Below are 22,198 nucleotides of genomic sequence, written 5' to 3' on the forward strand. Positions count from 1 at the left end.
GGTGGGCGTGTGCCCGGTGGGCGCGGGAGGGGCCTGGGGTGCGCCTGCGCGTCGGAGCCGGAGCCGCGGGAGGAGGCGGGAGCTGAGGAGGCGGCGGAGGGGGCGGATCGCGTCCGGCGCCACGTCCGCAGCCAGAGGCCGCTACTGCCGTCGTCGCCAACGGAGTCTTCTGGCTCCAAAGCCTGAGGAAGCGCCTTCCGAACCCGCAGCTGCCCGGGGCTGTGACAATCGCTCAAGCCACCGCAGCGCTCTTCCGTGCTGCCGGCTCCCTCCGCCCAGCCCCGGCTCCAGGCGCCGACCCTCGACCCCGGAGGTGAGTAAGTGGGGCTGGGAGGGCGGGGGGCGCCGTCCCGGCTTCCTGTCCTCCTCTCTGTCGCCTTCTTCCGTTAGCTCTCCTGCACCTCACCACCCCCGGGCCTGGCTTCCCCGAGCAGAGCCTTTTGGGGGGGACTGAGCGGGAAAGGGGGAGGGGCGGGACGATGTTGGGGGCGGACGGAGGTTCGCGGGCTGGGTTGTTATTCTTTACGTGTCCTGGGCTCCCCATCGGTGGTTTGTGACCGGGGACTCTCCTTGGAAGCCTCCACTTCACTTCTTAGCTCCTTGGGTGTCAGCCTGGGGGGATGGGGGTGGGAGGGCGTCAGCAGCTTGGGAGCGGAGAGGGATGCGGCAGTGTGCTGGGCTTCCCCACCACACTAACTCCTGACCTGTTGATAAACCGCTCTCGTGGGTTCAGGCAAACGAGCCTGGGTCCCCAGTGCTCTTCCCACGTAGAAAGGGCTCTACTCTCACGCCTAACCTAAAGCTGAAAGTGTGGTATAGAGAGAGGCGCTGCCGGCACCAGGGGTGACTGGGGACCGCTGGAGCACCCGTCAGTGCCATCATTGCCTCCCGAGTCTAAAGAAAAACCGTGCCTGGTGTGCACACGCAGCTTCGAGACTGGTCCCCGAGCTCCCACTTCCAATTAGATCCCCGCCTAAATAGATCCCCTTTTGTATATGAGAAGACGTAAGATTTCTGGAACCCTGTGGGAGTGGTGGTGTGCTGGGTATACAACGTGGAGCAGAGGGAGGAGGTGCTGAGCTTGGCCCTAGTCGCGGCTTCTCCAGGGTCATTTTCTGCCTCTCCTGCCACGTCACTCCCTCTGCTAAAGAAAAAAAGAAAAAGACTTGCTGTGACTAAAGAGATCAGTGGGGGAAGAAGGGACCAATGGGAAAGGTTTAGAAACACCTAAAGTGGAGAGTTCTTATTTATTACGCTCTTGTGAACACTTGTGCTAATTCCAAATGAAAATGCTTTATCTGCTATATGCGATTGTTTAACCTTTAGAACATACACTGGTGTGGGTGTTCTAAAGGGCTCCCAGGAATACTGATACCACATCAACAGGTCTGTGTTTGCGTGTATGTGGCCATGCCTGCTTTTGCAAAGAACTAGGGAAGTGATGTTTAATAAACTTAAATGCACTCTGTCTTGACTTTTTTTTCCCCCTGCTTTCATTTCTTTAGCCTATGTTATGGCAGATGTACCAGAAACCAAGTTCAATAAAAATATGTCTATATATAGAGGATATTGTTAGAAAAGTTTAAGGATAGATAGAAAATTTCTGTGTGCGTGTGTTTAACTAAAGGAAAATCTTTACCTGTCTTTGTTTTAGTCATTGAGTACTTGCTGTTTTTGCTACTTCCTGAAGATAGCTCACTGGATTACATATAAACTCCTTCAGAGTGGGGCCTTCTCCTGCTTGTTCTAGTTACAACCTCAGTGCCTAACACAGTGTCTGATGACATGGTAGGGACACAAATATCTGTTGAACTAATGAGGTATAATTCGGTGAAGATTACTGGTATACTGGTTATCTTAGTTTATTGTAATTCTGCTTAATGTTTCATTTAAAGGCAACACTTAAAAAGTTGTCATTTTGATACTGTCAGTTGTTACTGTCCCTAAGGTGGTCCCTTAAAAGCTTTACTGACAGATTACTTTTTCTTCCCTGCCAGATTCAGTGCATTTCTTGTAGCCTGCTTTCTGTTGATTTAATGGGCGGGCTTTGTTTAAAAGCAGCCTGTTCAGGATAGTTGGTTAACTAGAGAAGCCTAAACACAGTAAGCTGGTGTTTTAATATACACTGCGTGTTGGTGTATGTCTGTTAAAGTTCTGTATAAATGTATTTTGAAACTCTTAGTAGTTATTTGGCAAAGAAGCTAAAAACGGGAGTGAGGATGTGGCAAAGTTCCTATATATAGAATGTGTAGAAGAATTTAGCTAATTCATTTATAGTCTTTTTCTTATGGGAAATTGGCACTTACTATTTAATAGTAGGTTTTTGAAATGGCTTTGAAGGTAAACTGTTGTGTAATGTATTTTGTAGTTAGGCTTCATATAATGTGTTAGTGCTGTTTAACTTCCTTTAGTACACAAAGGGGGTGTTTAGCTATAGGCAAATTTGTATACTGTTTTCAAATTTGTTTTCACCATTAATGAAAACTTGATGTATCAAATGTAGATATCCACAAACAACACTGATTCATCTATTTTCCTTTAAAAAAAAAAAAAAGGTTCCTAAGAGGCATTTGTTTACTTATTTCTATTATTGGAAGAAATTACCCTCTAGGGAATAGTGTTGTTATTAATCCTTGCTCAATATATTTGCCAGCTGCTATATCTATGATACCGTTGTACAGGACAAGAATTATTTCTCCTTGGCCTAAAATGCCTAAAGTAACTACTGGCGAATTTTAGTCTACAGCAAAGAAGTCTTTCACATTTCACAATTTCTTAAAAAGATACACTTACAACCAGTTTTAGTTGGTATTCTAAATTTGTTCACATGTTAGGACCAAGTGGTAAAACTGATTTATGTCCATAGAAGTAGTTCAGTTATTTGTCCTGATCCAAAGGCTGTTTTCTGTTTTTATTTTTTATTTAAAAAAATTTTTTAAAGATTTTATTTATATGATGGAGAGAGAAACGTTAAGGGAGGGAACAAAAGCAGGGGGAGCGGGAGAGGGAGAAGCAGGCTCTTGCAGAGCTGGGAGCCCGATGAGGGCGGGGCTCCCTCCCAGGACGCTGGGATCGTGACCAGAGCCATAGACACTTAACCAACTGAGCCACCCAGGTTCCCCATAAAGGCTGTTTTCTGTTTTTATTGCCTTCCTTAGAAAGGTACTTTTTAAATAGAAACTTATGTATATTATGAGTTCCTAGAGAGCAGATAATTTTGGGGGTTTTGCATGAAATAAATTAATAAATGCCAAGAAAATGTGTCCCCTTTGGGTAAATTGGTTTATAGAAGTCCTGTGTGTGCTGAATCATGCTGAAATCTCAGAGCCTGACAGGGTGGCTGGCACACAGTAGGGACCCACCTATATATTGAACTAATAATTCAGTGAGTTTAGGGCAAATAGTTTGCATAGAATGAAATAATTTTGTTTAAGGGTAACATTTAAATGGTCATTTTGACACTTTTCCTGCCATTTGTTACTTGTCTCCATGTGTATACTTCTAAATTTTACAAGCAGATTATTTATCTTTCCCAGTTTTAAGAGATTAGAAGTGTGTTTGTTTTCAGAATTCACAATTTAAAAGAAATAAGACCACTGTAGTGATGATAATGTACAAGGTGGTAATATAAAAAATAATTCTCCTTAGTGATAAAGTGGTAGTACCTGTAAAGAGTAATATCACTCAAAGTTAGGCACATATATCTGTGAAGGGGCTGGGAGTGATTTATCTGAGTAAAAAGTGCAGGTGGCTTTATAGATAGTTAAGAATTTTAGCAAAAATACTTTCTACAAGGTATTTGATGCCTTATGATCAAACTGGGAATTTAGAAAACAACAATATTCCAAATACTTGCACTTTTACAAAATTTTTATTAACACTATGAGTTCTGGAGGAATTTTAATACTTCGTACTTGCTGTAAACACCAGTGATGTACAAGAAACTCAGACATTAAAAAATATATCATCAAAACAAAAATCAATCCCTGTGGCCTCTTAGAACTTCAGAGCCCTCTAATAGCAAGTTCCTCTGTTCTTGGTAGCCCTGCTTCTAGCCTGGCAGGACTCCACATTTTCTTTTTTTTCTGCTTATTGATAATCCTTTTGGCAATTATCACTAACAATATTAAATGTGTCTGTGGATATTTCTGTATAATAGTATCTAGATTCCTACATTTCAAACTCTTCTGCCAAAAGTACATCTAACTTAAGAGCAGAATAAATTCATGGGGAATGGGGGTGGGAGTTTTGTGGGCTGGGAAGAGAGAGGTGGTAAATCTGAAAGTATATCCTGAAGAAATTCCTAGCAATAAGGAAATTTCTTGAGAGCCTGGTTATTCTCAAAAACTCCCAAGCACTTTTCAGTTATCTTTTTAATTAGTGTATATTTAAACACAAAAAGTATTTTAAATTACTGTGTAGTAAAATGCATGCATCATCTCTCTCCTGTGGTTCTTGAAGCCTCTGGTGTACTACTGCTTTCTCTTAAAAACATTTGGAAAGCACAATTCTAGCTTAAAGTATTCTTTTTTATTTTAAACCAAAAATTTGGACCATGTATTGGTATGTATCTTTCCTTGTGTTGCTTAAAATTAATGTAGATACAGATGATAATTTTATCCCACTTATTCCACAAATACTCTATGTCAGCTTACAACAAAAACATATTCTAACAAAATGATAAGATTGTAAATAAGATACTCAAATTGCAAACCAACCAGGGAGAATAGCAGTGAGAGCGGGGATCTTGAGATATGGAGTTGGGGGAAAATTGGACAACTAGGCAGGCTTCAGGAACCTGCCCAGGTAAGTTCTGGTTTTACCTGTAAGCTTCCTGGAAGCCAGAGGGAAAAGGAAGATACCACATCTTTCTTTTAAATAGGAAAGTGCGTAGCTCTCAAAGAGAAGAAAGCGTTCTGAGTCTGTTGCGGAAACAAAAGTTTTCCTGAATACTGTTAAAGAAACTTCTTATGTGGAGCTTCCTATCAGAGCTATCGAGTGATTTAGTAGATAATTTCTTTACAGTGCAGTACAGTGTACTAAATAGCTTGCATAAGGCTCTTTGTCAGGGTTTTCTTACTAAGGACATAACTGAGAATTAAACCCAACGTCCTTTTCTTCAAATCAGCATTTTGTGATTTAAGTTTTGTTTTTTTTTTTGTTTTTTTGTTTTTTTTTTTTTCAGATAACCTTGATTTGAGGATAAAAACCTAAAAAAAAAACTAGGATAATTGTAGATGAACTGCTAAATCTTCGGAAATACCCTTTAATGAATATCACTGATTTCTAAGGCTTAAAAATATATAATTTTCTTTAGGTATGAAAGCAATACATGTTTATGGTAGAAACTTAAAATATAGATGTTAAATACATATTTGTATATGTATTATATATATAAATATATATATAGATTTACATATATAACTACATATAGATTTACATAAATAAGAGATTTCTTTCTCTCTGTAGCGTGCTCTCTCTCTCTGTCTCTTCTCTTGCTATATATTTCTACCTCCTAGTGGCAGTCTTTGTCAACATTTTGGTATATTTCGTTTTTAAAGTCTTTTCATATGCATTAAAAAAATTGGGTTATATAATATATTCCTTTTATATTCTCTGAATATAACATTAGCATTTCCCCATAGTATTTGGTCTTCATAAATTATCTTAATGTCTGCATTGTGTGTCTCTAGGAAGCTTATAAAGTCATCTCTTGCCTTCTCTGAGGCTGTAGTCATTTGTACATTTTTCAGATGTATTTTGTATTTTGTTTGCTTTTGCTGGCTTCTCTTTCACTCAGCTCTTAAATATGAGCGGTCCAGTTAAGGTTATCAGTCTTTTTCTCCCTTCATTCTTTTCCTTGATCATATCACCCATCCCCCACATTTGTCACTATCACTTCATACCACTTACAGGGCCTCAACTCTAACTCAGACTTCAAGCTGAGTTTCAGACTCCTTAAATCCAGTTGCCTCCTAAACATGTCATGTAGATGCCCCAAAGGCATTTGAAATCCAGCTGTTCAAAAAAAGGTCCTTTCATCATATGTGTAGTCAACAGTAATGTACACTTCTATTTTAGAGGGTAGATCTCATGTTAAGTATTCTTAGCACAATAAAATAAAAATTTTAAAAAGTCCTTCATCTTTTCTCAGAAGTGGTTTCTTGTCCGCTGTCCCTTGTCTTTATGCTCACACTAGAAATTTTCCATCCTGCATTTTCCTTTTATCTCATATTAATATCCAGGCTCTGTTCTCCTTCATACAAAAATTCAGTTATTTGTCTGCCATGCATCTGGCATTGAAAAAGGCTCTGGGGATGCAGCAAAACCAAGCCTTGTTCTCATGGAGCTTACATTCGAATTATAGGAGACACAAAGTAAACCTATGTGTTTATATATAAATATTTTATATATAAAGTGAAAGTATGAGCACTGAAGAAAATTGATCAGGGTTAGGTGAAAATGATAGGGAAGGGAGTAGGAGGGTGCAAATCTAGTGATCTGGGAAGATCTCTGTTAGGGGACGTTCACATAAAGATCTGAAGGGAAGTAAGGAAGCAAGCCATGAACACTTGGGGAAGAGCCTTTCAGGAGAAGGGTGAGCAGGGAAACCTGGGTTGGTAGACTGGTATGAGAGAGAGGCAGAATGTTAACATCAGAGTGTTAGATGTCAGGCCTCAACTCTGGATTTTATTCTGAACAAAACAGGAAGCAGTTGTAGGGGTTTAAGCAGAGTGTGACATGGCTAGACCCGAGGAAGAGCAAAGGTGGAGGCTCAGAGGCCAGTTAAGAGACTTTGTAGCAGCCCAAGTAAGAGAAATGATAGTTTAATTGAAAGTGGTAGCAGTAGAGGTGATGAGAAGTGGTTGTATTCTGTATTTATTTAGGCAGCAGAATTTACCGATGATTAGATAGGAATGTAAAAAAAAAAAAAAGGGGGGAAATCAAGGGTGACTCCTAGATTTTTGCCCATTTATTTATACAGGAAAAACTGGCAGGGCTTAAACTGTTACTGTATCTCACTGAACTTCTAAAGTAGCCACTTACTGTGTTTAATCTCTCTGTTCTTTTTTTTTTTTTTTTTTTTTAATTAGAAGGAGAGCAAGCATGAGGTGGGTGGCAGGGAGGAGGGACGGAGGGAGAGAGAAGATCTCAAGCAGATGCCCTGAGCGCAGAGCCAGACGCGGGGCTCTATCCCATGCCCCCCAAGACCATGACCTGAGCGGAAGTCAAGAGTTAGCCACTTAACCAACTGAGCGACGCAGGCACCCCACCTTCCTCATCTGTTCTTGCTTCTGTTAGCTTCTTAAAGCACAGATCAGACAGTGTTACTGTCATGGCCCTCCTTTGCCTACCCATAGAAGGATAAAGTCAATTCATATTATATAAATGAATTTGCATATGTCTTTTATGAAGCAGCACCCATCTTTTTAAAATGGTGGTTTTTGGGACGCCTGAGTGGCTCAGTGGGTTAAGCCGCTGCCTTTGGCTCAGGTCATGATCCCAGGGTCCTGGGATTGAGTCCCAAATCGGGCTCCTTGCTCAGTGGGGAGCCTGCCTCTCTCTCCGCCTCTGCCTGCCTCTCTGCCTGCTTGCGTGCTTTCTCTCTCTCTCTTTCTGACAAATAAATAAATAAATAAATAAAATCTTTAAAAAATAAAAAAATAAAATGGTGGTCTTTTAAATTACAAGATATATGTGGCAAAATTAACCTTTTAAAGGGATTCTGAATTAGGAAAAGGTAAGTCTTTTAGTTGGGATTTGTGGGATATATACAGAAAGGCACTTTTGAAATGTAGGCAATTGCTGTCACACCTGTTTTTTAAATAAGCCTTATGACCAGTGTGGGGCTTGAACTCATGACCCTGCGGTCAAGAGTCACATGCTCTACAGACTGAACCAGCAAGGCGCCCCCTCCCCATCACACCTGTTTTTAAAGTCCACTTAACATATGTAAGATGTATGTGTGTATATAATTTCTCTATATTTCTGTACATGATATAGTAGCATCTGTTGATTGGTTGATCAGCTAGATAATCTGGATTTGTATGTGTACGGTATACAGATCCTGGGAACATAGTAGGGAACAAGCTAAACAGTATCTTCTTTTGGAATTAACAGTTCAGTAGGGAAGAACGTGGCTCCACGGGAGTTTTTCATTAGGAAGGGACATACATATTCGGTCCGGGATTTCTGCATATTTTGTTTTAAATATGTTAAGTAGGTTTCTAATACTTGTAGTATTGGACTACAAGTATTCCAATCTTGTTTTAATCTTTTCTTAGTCAAGTGAATATAAAAACAAATATTTCAAGACAGTAAAGGAAATTGGGAAAAGAAAGTTTATGTTTTTTTCATCCCAGTGTAGCTTATTTCATTTCTTAGGTTCCTTTACTACTTGTACTAAGGAGGTAATCACATATGTATTTTTTCATACATTTTGAGTTCTTTTGCTACCTGTGTTTGTAAGAGCTCTAAAAACAATAAAAAGTAATCAGAATCCATCTCTTAATGATTCAGATTGATGATGTCATCTTTATAGAAGGACATCATGATTTTTAGAAAATTTTCAGATAAAACATGTTTTTTAGTCATAATACAGGTTTTCTCTAAGTCTGTTGTAAAATAAATTACAGTTAAGTTAACCAATACTCTGTAGGAGGAAGCACTTAAGATTTTTGTCTACCAGCCCTGACTTTCCAACTTTCTTTCAATTAGTAAGCAGTAGTAACAACATAGGAAAGCTTGTACTATGCTTGTTACTCTTTGGTTGGTGTTTGAGATAAGATTTATATTGTCTACTATTATAAGTAAAAGTATTTCTTAAACACCACAAACTAGGAGAAAAATAAGATGTAGTTTTGTGACAAGTGTTTTAAAATGTTTATCTGAATAAAGTTGATTGAGTCTTAATTTAGCATTTGCTAAGTGGTCATCTCACAGGTTGACATTACAATGAAATGTGTATATGTTTTTTAGGAGATCATGAATCAGGCAGATAAAAATCAAGAACTCCCGTCATACCTTAGTGATGAACCACCAGAAGGTAAGTATGCATCTGACATACTAAGAATGAAAACAAAGGTCCTACTAAATTAAAATTCTGATTGTTTTTATTAAATTTAAAGTAACAGTCTGTTTATCTTGTCAGTAAAGATATTCCAAAAGTAATTGAAAATAAACACTTTTAGCTTGTAAGATGAAAGCACATATATTGCTGAATGGGGACACCATGCAACGGTTTTATTATATAAGATCTATTCTTTTGCTACTCTTTTATTAAGACCATTTCACAAGTTAGAGTATTCTTTCATTTGTAAAGAATGGGTATGGGGGGGGGGGGCACCTGGGTGGCTCAGTGGGTTAAAGCCTCTGGCTTCAGCTCAGGTCATGATCCCGGGGTCCTGGGCTCGAGCCCCGCATCGGGCTCTCTGCTCAGCAGGGAGCCTCCTTCCTCCTCTCTCTCTGCCTGCCTCTCTGCCTACTTGTGATCTTTGTCTGTCAAATAAATAAATAAAATCTTTAAAAAAAAAAAAAAAAAGAATGGGTATGGGGTACAGAGGAAGGATGGACCATGTTTAATTTTTCACGTAATGCATACAAAAACTCAGTTCAAGAGCCACTTGAGATTTGTTATTAAGCTGTTATTTATCATTGGTAGTTCTTCTTCCTATAGTAATACATGGTCTTGGGGTCTGCTTAATTAAAATTCTCTTTTCGTTTGAAAATTGTGACAGCACGAGTCCTTTTCTTACTTAGACTTCAAAAATCGTTGGAAATGCTAACTGCATATGTGACTGTCTTGGCTATATACAGAAAATGACTGCAGGCATTTTCTGTTTATGGTTTTGGTGTAGAACATTTTTCAACTTAAACCAAATAGTAATTTCCTTCGACAACTGCATGTTTGTACAGGACAGCCCTAATCAGTCAGATAGAGAATCAAAGTGAAGACTAAGAGATGAAATGGCCAGCAGACCGTACTGGGGTTGCAGGCAGACTAGTATCTCTGGGAAGAGGGGAGAGCTGGAAGTAGTGATTGGGTATTTTATTTTCTTCTTAGTTACCCACTGTCCAAGCTGGTAGACAAAAATGAAATTGTTAGGAAAACACAATGAAAAGTTTGTACTTAACCCTAAAAGAAGATGGTGGTAACTAGGTGATTAATTTTAGTTTGGTGGAAGAATATCCTGGAAAATTATTAGTTCAGCTGTTTTCTTGACTTATTTTTTAGGTCTAGAACTCTAGAGTTGAAAAGTTAGGGCTTAATGAGAAAGTCAGTAAGGACTTTGTAGGGATAAAGTCAGGAAAGAGAGAAAGACAACTCAGGAGCATGCTTGTCAAGGAAGAGAAAGCTTTGGTAATGTCTTTGTATGGTAACCTGCTAAACCAGAGTAGTCTGCAGAGCAGATAATTTATATGGTGGTAATTAAGAGCACACTAATTAAAGAGTGTCAACAGCATTAATATTTATCTACTTTGACGAAGAAAAATCATCTTTATTAAATGCATGTGCACCAAACTTGGCATAGCAGGGTAATACTAATGAAGGTATTCAGCATGAAGAAGTTATCTGTTCTATTCTCAAATCAGGATTTTTTCCTTTTCCTGGTGTTAGTGACCTTGATTATAAAAGAATTACCAATTATGCCTTTTCATTATAATTTTATAATTAACATACTCAGGGGCGCCTGGGTGGCTCAGTGGGTTAAGCTGCTGCCTTCGGCTCAGGTCGTGATCTCAGGGTCCTGGGATCGAGTCCCGCATCGGGCTCTCTGCTCAGCAGGGACCCTGCTTCCCTCTCTTTCTGCCTGCCTCTCTGTCTACTTGTGATCTCTCTCTGTCAAATAAATAAATAAAATCTTAAAAAAAAAAAAACATACTCAGATGCTTTTCCATATCCTGTCTTTTATCAGCTCTTTAATTTTATTTAAACAAATAATTTTATTTCAGAGAGAGTACATGTGCGCGCTCAAGCATGCAGGGGTGGGTGGGTGCAGAGGGAGAAGCAGACTCCCTGCTAAGCAGAGAGTCTGATGTGGGGCTCAATCCTAGGACCATGGGATCATCACATGAACCAAAGGCAGTTGCTTAACCAACTGAGTCTCCCAGGCGCCCCTTTATATTAACTATGCTTATTACTCAAATAGCTTCAATTAAGAATTTGGTTTTTATAAATTTAGCCATTGCTATATCTGAGCTATTTTGATGAGCCAGTGATCTTTTCATACTTGTAAAACCTCTAAACAATGGAAGGAAAATCTTTATCAAGGTAAATTTGTGCTGTGTTAGAAAAGCTCGATTTTTAGAATTTTTTTCTCCCATCAAATATTACCAGTTTCTTATTGTTGTCTTCTCTGATATATTCTGCTTGGAGTTAGTAGCTTTGGTAGTCCTAGTTGTGCCTATGTACCCAAGAATTTACTTTTCTTGTGTGAGTTGTATCTTTTCTGTGATTAAAGTCTGAACTGTTGGGTGCCTAGTGGCTCAGTTGGTTAAGCAACTGCCTTCTGCTCAGGTCATGATCCTGGAGTCCCAGGATCGAGTCCCGCATCAGGCTCGCAGCTCCATGGGGAGTTTGCTTCTCCCTCTGGTCTTCTGCTCTCTCATGCTCTCTCTCAATGTCTCTCTCTCAAATAAATAAAATCTTAAAAAAAAAAAAAAAAGTCTGAACTGTTTCATGACCAAGTATTTTTCCACAAAGTTTAGAAAAATATAAACACCATTGCTTATGTGTTGTTGCTGCCTAAATCATTAGATTACAAAGGAGAAAAGACCTGTGTTTGTTTGAGGTTGATAACAAGCAAATTTTTATGAAATGTTCCTGTTATTTTATGCCTAAGTTTGATATACGTGCCTATTTGAATTACTATTCAAAATGAAACAAACCAGAGAACAAAATAATGACTTAAATAAATCTGAATTTTTCATATTGATATTACCTTTTCTGGAGTAAAGGAGTTTTTACAGACTAGATATTTAAATGACATGCTCTCTCCTGTAAGAATTACTGGTGTGGTGAAAGTATTAAGTATAGCTGTAGTTTCGCAACACTGTAAAAAATGATTTTAGGTAAGTAACATGATTTTAAGATATAAGTGTTCTATTTTTACATAGCATTAGCTCTTTAAATACATTATTAAAATGCAAATAGAGCAGACACCCACATATATTTAAATTAGTGTTTCTTAAACTTTTTGGCTCTCCCACTTTTAAAAATTGAGGACCCCTAAAAGCTTGTGTCTTCATTGATATTTGCCATATAAATAATAAAAACTGAGAAATAAAATATTTTATGAAAAACCCTAGTAGACCTATTACATATTAACATGATTAACATAGTTTTTGAAAAGCAGCTATTTTCCAAAGCAAAAAAAAAAAAAAAAATTGAACAAGTTGGGTGACCTTGTTTTTAAATTTTTGCTATCTCATTAATGTTAGGGTTAATAAAAGAGCTAGTTTCTCACAGTTGCTCTGTGTTTCATCTTTTGTGTTAGTCTGCACATCATTTAAATTCTGGAAAATTCTGTAGACTTGTGAATGAATGTGAAAGAAAAAGTGAAAAGATAAATCCTGTGTTAGTATTATTATGAAAATCATTTTTATCTTGCGGAGCCCCTGAAATAGTCTTGTGGATACCCAGGGGTCCCAGGCCATACCTTGAGAACCACTGCTTTAAATGAAGAAGGTTGTTTCAGAGATTGAATTCTGTCAAGGAAACGACGGCTAAATATATTTGTCTTCCTATTTTTTCATGTCCTTTTAGGATATAAAGATTTTTATTAACAGCAACAAAATTATAAATTAGGGAAACATTTAAATAGTTTAGATTCTATTTGATCAACGTTATCTAGTCCCAAAAGCATTTTTTCTCATAGATACTAAGACTTAGCATTGGACCAAGATGTTTTAAAACCATGTACAACTATAGTTTTGAGGGAAGAGGTTTTTAGTGTCTTGATCAGGTTTGGATTTATGTGGTTCGTCTTATCAAAACAACCTCCTGATTGTTAGGAAATCTTAGGACACTTAATGATTTGAACTGCTCTTGTAAAGACTTAAAATTGGCTGACTTCTTGTTTTTTCTTATCAGGTTCAATGAAAGATCACCCACAGCAGCAACCAGGCATGTTGTCCCGTGTGACTGGCGGTATCTTCAGTGTCACAAAGGGGGCTGTTGGTGCCACCATTGGTGGTGTGGCTTGGATTGGTGGGAAGAGTCTGGAGGTGACCAAAACAGCTGTTACAACTGTGCCTTCCATGGGAATAGGGCTGGTGAAAGGGGGCGTGTCTGCTGTGGCTGGAGGTGTTACAGCTGTTGGGTCTGCTGTTGTAAACAAAGTGCCCTTAACAGGAAAGAAGAAAGACAAATCTGACTAAAATATGGAGATACACTTGCTCTCCACAGCATTATGATGCCAGTGGCATTGAATTGCTAAATTATGGACTACAACGAAGTCACCTGTTTGGACGTTTATCTTCTAAACTGCTGTGTTGAAAGTATTGATGACTGGCTTTTGTCTAAAAAGAAGAGACCAATACTAGCACAGTGTATGAAGGTTTCTCATACTTAAATTCCAGCTTTTTATCTGGTAAAATGTTACTCTTATTCAGTTGTAACTGAAGATATGGTATATTTGATATTTACTATAAGTCTTTCAGTTTAACTAAAAAATGTGAAAGTTGAATTTAGTTGATGATCTTTACAGTTCCGTATGTATAATGTGCCAGGTAACTCGTTTGCCCCTTAAGAAGGGAACCTTGAACTACATAAACTGTACCTTTGATGTGCCTAATAGTTTCAGATGTCTTAGTTTTTTTTATAACCATAGTTGGTTAGGCCAAGAGGCATTCTTTTCTTATTTAAGCTGGTAAAAGTAGCAGGAATTAGAGAAATTTAAAAGAAGAGGTAAATGGTTTTATGATACTGAGTGTTCACCATCTTTTGTTAGATATGCATTACATTAATTTAATCATCGATGCCTTATGAAACATCTTTTTTAACCCTAACCATGTGCAGTTCTTAGAACTATCTATGGATTCTTTTAAAAATTGTGAAATTAGCTTTCCCTCTTAAGAATCTCAGGAGTGGTGGGTTAAAGGCATTTCTTGCTCTCAGCAGCTAAGGTAGTGCTTGTAGGTGTTTTGTTAACTGTCAGTGTAGTTACCAGCCGAACGATACATTTCAGTCTGGTTTCATGCTCCATCTTTAATACACCTCACAGTGCCTAAGGAATATTTCTTTGCTGGTCATAAGCTCTCTTGGAAGTTTCACATTAAGGAGGAACAGATAATTTTAAATTCTTAAGAATCACCTAAAGCATCCCACATATAAAAAAATCTTCACATCAATTTTATCTTTAGGATGGCTTAAAATGTTAGCAGTACCCCTTTTTAAAAACACAGTAAAAGCAGCCACAAATATGGGGGAGCTGACTTTGAAATTGATTGAAATGGGCTCCACAGATTAGTTTTGAATGTAAGATATGTATACAAGTGCTGTCAGTGGTTTATAGGCTTTTAAAACATTATCTTACAATCAATCCTTAAAGAAGTTGTAGACTTTGTACCATTTCCAAGTCAACTTCAGGCAGGGAATTGAAGTTTTTGATTGTGGATGATAAAGTGCGTCATGTCTTCTTAACATGTCTCATCATGTCTCATTCATTCTCAAGGAATATGACTTAGCTGGAATTCATCATTTTTTACATATTCCGTTTCATGAAAAATTTTTAAAAGTGGCACATATATTTGGTATAACTCTTAACTGAGGGTTATAATCCAAGTCTGAAAAATCTTAGTTTTCTTTATACTTAAGTCTGGAAATTTGCCTCCATTTTGCAGAAGCGTGTGTTTGTGTAGCAAAGGAGGTGATGCTCTGGAGTAAGTCAGAATACATCCTTGAGAACGTAAAACAGATCACTCTAGCATCCAAGGCTTAAATGTCTTTCTGAACCACTAAGAGCTTTACATTAATAATGTGGAACAACAAATGGATAAGAATATAACTTTTTTAAAAGCTTTCATAAACACCAGGAGGGATCTTAAGCAAACCTGCGAAGGTTCTTGAACCTATCATTTTATACAGAACTGAAAAGTTGAGTTCATCGTAAATGGTCATTTATTTCATGCTCTATGACTTAAGGTATTTTGGGTGGTGTATCTGGTCAAATGTCATAATCAGCAAAAGGGATTTTTAAAAGTGACTCCAGAGTTAATTGATGAACACTAAATAGTGATCTAAATAATGGTATTGGAGAACTTGTTTCCTGCTATTTGAAAGAAATGATTGCTTCATTGCTAGTTTATATTTCTAATTTATCTTCTATAGTCATAGGTTCTGCTGTGCTTTGTACCTGAATTTCTAAACACAGACTTTAGTTTACTGTGTGCTTGCATATTTATTTTTAACCTTGTCTTTAAAATTGCTTGAGGAAAAATGGTTGTGATTTCTGCCACAGAAAAGCCTCCTGGTACATTTTAGCTCTGAACTATAACTTTATTCAGGAGAGGCTTTTGCAAGGATGGCAGAGAAGTGTACAAAGGAACGGTTAAGTTACAGAGGTTCTTGTTGCAGTGAACTTGCCATTTGAGGACACATACAGTTGTACACTTGAGTATTCTCCAGTGTGTTTGCATAGACGGGCAGTTTGACCTGTGAAACAGTACTGGTTCACTTCAAGAAACTAAGGTTGATACATACACTTGGAGGCATCTGTTATTCAGTGTATCTTTTGAGTGGTTATTTGGCACAATGAGGATGAACTTGTGTGACCCACTTGAATACCTGATCTAATAATGTTGCATTATGAATCCTGTACTTAGTGAAATGTCAGATGAAGATGATTGGTGATTGAATAAAAATTTTTTTTGTATAAAGGAATGGGAAAAGAATACATAAATCCGTCAATAAACACTATGATCTGCAAAAGATGAAATGTTTCATAAAGATCTAAGGAAATAAAGGGAATTTAAAGGAAAAACAGGACAGTATTAAAATTTTTAGTTACATAGTTCAGAAAGTACTGTAGTCAGTTTTTTTGATACTAATGCACAAACATGACAAAACATCTTTGAATATGTATTTTGATACCAAGACAGTGAAATGCAAATACATTTTAGTCAACTCTGATGAAGATTAAAAATGCAGATTTTTTAGGTTTTATCCCAACTTTCTGAATCTCTGCAGGTGGGGCCCAGGCCTGTAGTTCAGTATCCTCCACAGCTGATTCTTGTTAACAATTTTGGGATCTGATGTAGAAGTAGGGAGCATTTTACCCTGTCCTAAGTAACTATGGAACCACCTTGCACCCCTCACTGGACAGAAGTGATTCAGAGAGATGGGAACGAGTTGGAGGAACGTAGAAAATTGATACATACTAGGTATCTACTTACCTGCCAGGTGCTGTGCATACATCATCTGATTTAATCAGTACCGCAGAAGTATCTCATTTTACAAATACGAAACAGGCTTTCAGTGTTAGCAATTTTCCCATGATCACTTTTGAATTCAAGTCAATCCCTTCTGCAGTTAATACCCAGAAACAGAAGCGGGGCTACTCAGTAACTAGCACTTCATTCTGCTGTTGGCAGTCAGTGCTGACTGTACGCTTCATTTACCAGGCTCACCAGAGCTCTCCGGGAGTCTTACAGGTAATCCCACTTAGTTTGTCAGCTCATTACGTTTGTCATTGAAATGAATTTAGTGTAATTATGAACTGTTGAAGGGAAATAATTTTGTTATTAGAGCCTTTTCTTTACAGAGGAAATAAAATTTGACTCTAGTGTTTTATGTTAAGGATGTCTCTCCTTGCTATATTGTTGACTTTGAAGTTTCAAATTAGGGAAAAAGAAAGGTTCAAGGGCTAAAAACTAATGGAACAGGATTTGGTCTAAGGAAAAATAAAGTCAGTAGGTTACATGTTTGGTCATGAATGTGTATATTTTCTAAAAATTTAGGTCAGGTGAGCATTAAGCTACAAATGTATTTCTATAACCATAAATGCCTCTGGTTTTCCACGCCTGGACCTGGCACAAGTTTGCTGATGTACTGACTATAGGCTTTTTACAAATTAATGGCCACTGAACCCTGCCATACTTTCTTATATACCCTCTTGTTATGTTCGTTTTCTTACTCCTCAAAACAACCATTTCATTCCTTTTCTTTCCAGCCCTCCTGCAGTACTCCCTCCCATTCCACTGCCCTTTGTCAAAAGAGGCAACCTGACAGCAACTCTCCTCTCACACCACTTATTCCATCACGTGCCCGCATCCATCCCCAGGACTACAATCCCTGTTCTGATCCTAAAAGTCAGTCCCACTTTCACTTCCTGCAGGAGTCATCCTGCAGTTTTTCCATCTCTCTCCTGGGTCATATCCATGAGCATATAAACATCTTCTGGTATTTTTTTTTTTAAGATTTTATTTATTTATTTGACAGAGAAATCACAAGTAGGCAGAGAGGCAGGCAGAGAGAGAGGTAGAAGCAGGCTCCCCGCTGAGCAGAGAGCCTGATGCGGGGCTTGATCCCAGGACCCTGAGATCATGACCGGAGCCCAAGGCAGAGGCTACTTTCTTTAAAGAAAAAGTATGCCTAATCCTACAACCTTCATTTTCCTGCTTCCCTTTGCAGCATTTTTGAAAAACTTTATAGTCTCTGCCTTAGTCATTTCCTGCACCCCCCTCCAGGTGCCTTCTTACCTTTCTCATTGCACCAGTCACTCCTGATAGGGCCAACCAGTGATTTCTTTTTGGCCAAATCCATTGGTCACTTATCTGTATCTTAGCTGACCACTCTATGGCATTCAATATTATTGGCCATGCCCTCTTTCCTCGGTAGACCTCTTTTGGCCAAATCCTTCCAGGCATGGCCAGTCACTACTACAAATCTATAATTTATTTCTGGGCAATCTCATTTACAGTCTTAGCTTTAAATACCATCATAGATACATAGATGATCCCTGAGTATCTCTAGTTCTGACCTCACGGTTCCAGACTTTGCCATTTACCCGTTTGACATCTCTGCTCAGCTAGTAGGCATCTCAATGTAAAACAAAACTAAGGTAACCATATAAATGTTCCAAACTAGGACATTTCTGAGAGTGGAAGATAAGCACACCACTGATAATTAGGTCAGGACAACAAGCAAACTAAACTCTTTCCGAAGGTTTCCCATCACACTTAGAATGCGATCCCATTCCTTAGGTGGACAGGGGACACTCCTCCTGCCCCAACTGTTGCTGCCATTCTTTTTCTTGAACAAACATTCCTGTTTAACTTTGGGTAAGTGACACCCTGTCTGTGCCTGCATCTCCTCATTTGTAGAACAGTAAATGGTGGTTCTCAGCTCTAAGCGTTCTAAAGCACAACATGCCTGGCATTTAGTAGGTGCTACATGAGACTTGTTCACTACCCCAAGGAACCAAACAGATTTGAACACTGAAGGTTACTTGCATTTGCTAAGTGAATAAAGACATGGCGTGTATTTTTAATTGGGTTTTCATTACTTAAGAAAAGGCCATGCACACATAGGACACGGATGGTGGGAGTGTTAGGGTCAACTGTTTGGTGGTGGTATTTGTTACAAAATTCAAAATCCGCAGCTGGAGGTGAGCCAGTCTTTATCTGGATAATGTTTATGTTGGAACAAGACTTAGAAATTTGGAATGCTATTAAAACCGGTACCAACCATCACACATTTCCCCTTTCAGAGCCAGACCTGGATTTTCAGTTTTCTAAAAAAGCTGCTTTGTTCAAATGTATATAAATTAGATCACTTCATATTTAAGGAATTTTACAAAAAATTCCTAAGTTTGTTGTTGGTCCTCCTTTGTCATGTCAGGTAAAGGTATGGTTTTTTTCTTTTAAAAAGACATTTATTTGAGAAAGAGAGCGCAAGAGGGGGACAGGGCAGAGGGAGAATATATCCAAGCAGACTTCCTGCTGAGCCTGGAGTCACGAGATCAGGACCTGAGCTGAATCCGAGTTGACACCCAACCTACTGTGCGCCTCAGGCGCACCAGGTTATGGCTTTTCGTAATGCCAACTCCTAAGCAATCCTTTCTCTAGTCACAGGTTTGAACAGAAGTCAGATCACAGTAAATCTCGACCCTATCACTTGGCAGGCCTCTCTAAGCTTGTTTCCTCATCTATAAAATGGGGAAAGTAATGATGCACATAAAAGTTCTATGAGAGGAGATGGTCCGTTTTAAACTAAACACACAAGTAAGCTCTCTTCTTTTCGAATGAGAAATACTTCATTCTCAAAGACACGCATTTATCCCAACCAAGAGATGAAATCAGCTTTATCTAAAAAAAAATGTATTAGAAGTTTGCTAATTCTAAGCTACAGGTTTCAGACCACAGTAAAATGATGTTTCAGAGCCGGTGGAGAGGAAGAAGAGGGTCTGTGTCCCAGATGAAATGTGCTATATAAATAAAAAATAAAATAAAAAATAAATAAAAACATATCCATACTTTGAATTAAGGGAGTATACTTGGCAATTTCTTAGAAATGATTCACTTATAAAGTTATCACTCTGATGGGCCATTTACTAGTCCAGGAGTTTTTTGAAATAGTTCGAGGTAAAGATTACCAACTTTATTTAAAATAAATGCGGCTTATAGTTTAAAATATAGAAAATACGTCAGAGATGATATACTTAAAGGTAACTTAGATACAACTCAGAAGCTAAGTGGTTTCTTCAAATTACTAGTGCCTATAAACTGCCTGAATCACTTAAGTCTTCGCTACTTAGCTTCACTCTACAATGCTGGAAAGCAACAGCAGTCGGCAAGTTACTCTTCAACATTTAATGGTGCCACAGGGTTAAATAATGGCCTTCCTTTCTTGGCCTGAATCTTGCCAAAGTTAGCCTCAAACTCTTTTTTTGTTCCATTTAGATTTCCTAGATATCCATCCTTTATCCTATAGCCTAGAGAATTCAGTTTCCTTATCCTGTACTGTACTATCTGTGGAGTTAATTCAAGTACCATTGGTGTCTCTTTTATCTGACCTATGGAAATGCCTTCTTCCAGTAATCCCTGAATTCTCTCTTCCAAAACTGGAACGGAATAATATAAAATGGCAGGACATTTCAAAACTAATTGCTTCAGGTCATGATCTGTGCATTTAAAAGTATCTTTAGAGAAAGACATGCTGTTCTGTATACTTCCTGGGCAAAGTTGAAAAAGAAATCCTTTGAGTTTGGATAGAAGCTGGAGAATTTCAGAGTTGGCAAAACCTTGCTCCTGGAGAAATTCTAATGTTTCCTTAATAGCTGCAGAAGAATTTAGCAAAATAAATGGATTCTGGCTTAACAATTTGAGTAACCAAACTTTCATGTTGGCCTCAGAGCCACCCAAATTTAGATAACTCTCCTGGAGAATACTTATCATTTGCTTATTTTTCTCAATAGGATTATGAAAAACATTAGATGCAGTTGTCAAAAATCTGCTAATGACCACATTTTTGAGTCCCAACTCTTGAAAGAACTGAATGTTCAGCCTCTGGGTTTCCTGGTCTTTAACGGTAAAGAAAGATTCTGGAAACTGTTCTATTAATTTGACTAACTCTTGCTCGTTTTTGCAAACCAACTGCCAGAGTGCTCTCTGGGTGTTAAAAGTGGCTGGACTGCAGACAATTGCTTCTGGGCAGCGTTCCAAAATACTGGCTATAGCAGCTTCATCGGCACCTAGTTGTTGTAAAACGTCTGCAATTTCTTCAACATAGGTTTCCTTCTCAAAAAGTATCCATCCTTTTAATCTGCGAATTTTCCTGACATCCACTGAAAATTTATAGAGCTTTTCCACTGTTCTTTTATTTTCTTGGTTTGATTGATGATCAGTTGTATAGACGAAGCATGCTAAAGGGGGTCTGGATTTTGAAGCCAATGGCATCTTTCTGAAAGAACACAGCCTGCAGGGCTGGGACCTTAGCAGCAGCTTCCACAGCATGTCTGCAGTCCGTTGGCTAATTCCCACTGTCCTGGGACTCAGAATGTACTCATTGTACCTGTAACAATGAAAACATAGGTTTTAACATAAGGGGTGTTGACTTTAAGAATGCAAACACAAATGTGGGTTCCAAGCAGTAAGCACAGAAATAACGTGGATTTAAATTAGACGGGAAAACTGAATTTTGCCAAAGTTAGTCTCAAACTTTTTGTGGAATATTAAATATTCCTCTTAAAATAATTTACAAAGTAACTAATATACCTCCTTCACAACTTAGATGTCTTATACATTATAAACACACTGTCTATGTGAGCTTTGCCACAACCTTGTGAAGTAATTTGTTTTACATTTTAAGAGTTCAAAGATTCAAAGACCTCAAATGTTATTCTGACATGAATTCCCTTTCCTACAACTGTTATGTTTTTCTTTAAGAGACATGTTTTATTTCTACAAACACACACACACACACACACACACACACACACACACAAGGTTCTCCTTTTTTTTTTTTTAAACATTTTAAATTTTCAAGTTTATATTTAGCTAAAGTAAATACTTCTTGGGGAGGAGAGTCATCTCTAATATTATATTTTAGAGTAAATATTTCTGTTGAGTAATTATTATCCAAAGTCAATCTGTTTTATTTAAAAGGAGTTAATTAGTATACACTTGTTTTATGAGAATTATGTAAAAAATCCTTTTTATGAATCCAAAATTAAACCAAGTCTTAGCCAGACAAAGTGAGGAATGCTGCGTGACTGGCCCAGTAGAGCAATGGGCAATCAAATTAAGTGGAATGGGGACCATACTTTTACAACAGTCTAACCAGCTGTCCCCACTTGACAGCTTTAGGTCCCGAGAGATGGCTATACTGTGGGTAATGCCTTATGGACTTTGGCACTATTTTTCTGTTATCTCTGGTAATGTAAACATGCCTAGTTTGTTGTTTTAACTTTTAAAGGTCATATTTATTTATTTGAGAGAAAGCGCACACAAAGTTGGCGGGGGGGGGGGGGGGGGCAGGGGGAGGGGGAGAGCAGGGAGCCGGATGAGAGAGACAATCCCAGGACCCTGAGATCATGACCTGAGCCAAAGGCCACCACTTAACAACTGAGCCACCCAAGTGTCCTGTTCTAACTTACAGTTGCTGAGAGTGTTAAGTGTTGCATCCCTGACACAAAACCATGAACAGTTTAGCTAGTCAACAGCATTCCCTTATTATTTGTAGGTTTGAAGGAAAGTT

The 22,198-nt window shown here is 38.3% G+C and overlaps 2 protein-coding genes across 3 annotated transcripts; one reads left to right on the forward strand and one right to left on the reverse strand.

Annotated features, from left to right (window-relative positions):
• Window positions 1-6: 6 nt before the first annotated feature.
• On the forward strand, window positions 7-15,983 carry TMEM263 (transmembrane protein 263). Of its 2 annotated transcripts, XM_032836508.1 has the most exons (4): window positions 289-313; window positions 1,655-1,788; window positions 8,980-9,046; window positions 13,094-15,983. In XM_032836508.1, exons 2-4 carry the CDS (start codon window positions 1,786-1,788, stop codon window positions 13,378-13,380), a joined length of 357 nt encoding a protein of 118 aa, XP_032692399.1. In that variant the 5' UTR covers window positions 289-313; window positions 1,655-1,785; the 3' UTR covers window positions 13,381-15,983. The 2 variants fall into 2 exon arrangements, with proteins under 2 accessions (XP_032692400.1, XP_032692399.1); XM_032836509.1 differs by lacking the exon at window positions 1,655-1,788 and having other exon boundaries at window positions 7-313.
• A 3,599-nt stretch (window positions 15,984-19,582) lies between these two features.
• MTERF2 (mitochondrial transcription termination factor 2) lies at window positions 19,583-21,096 on the reverse strand. The gene has a single exon (XM_032836714.1). The coding sequence runs from the start codon at window positions 20,953-20,955 to the stop codon at window positions 19,798-19,800; it is 1,158 nt and encodes a 385-aa protein (XP_032692605.1). The 5' UTR covers window positions 20,956-21,096; the 3' UTR covers window positions 19,583-19,797.
• Window positions 21,097-22,198: the final 1,102 nt, after the last annotated feature.

This window comes from Lontra canadensis, unplaced genomic scaffold (assembly GCF_010015895.1).
Source record: "Lontra canadensis isolate GAN:19392208 unplaced genomic scaffold, GSC_riverotter_1.0 scaffold93, whole genome shotgun sequence".
In the NCBI taxonomy this organism is placed as follows: Eukaryota; Metazoa; Chordata; class Mammalia; order Carnivora; family Mustelidae; genus Lontra; species Lontra canadensis.

Coding starts and splice junctions, on each gene's coding strand:
- MTERF2 (XM_032836714.1), bottom strand. CDS start 20,955: ATGCTGTGGAAGCTGCTGCTAAGGTCCCAGCCCTGCAGGCTGTGTTCT.
- TMEM263 (XM_032836508.1), top strand. Junction 9,047..13,093: donor TAGTGATGAACCACCAGAAG/GTAAGTATGCAT, acceptor TTTTCTTATCAG/GTTCAATGAAAGATCACCCA.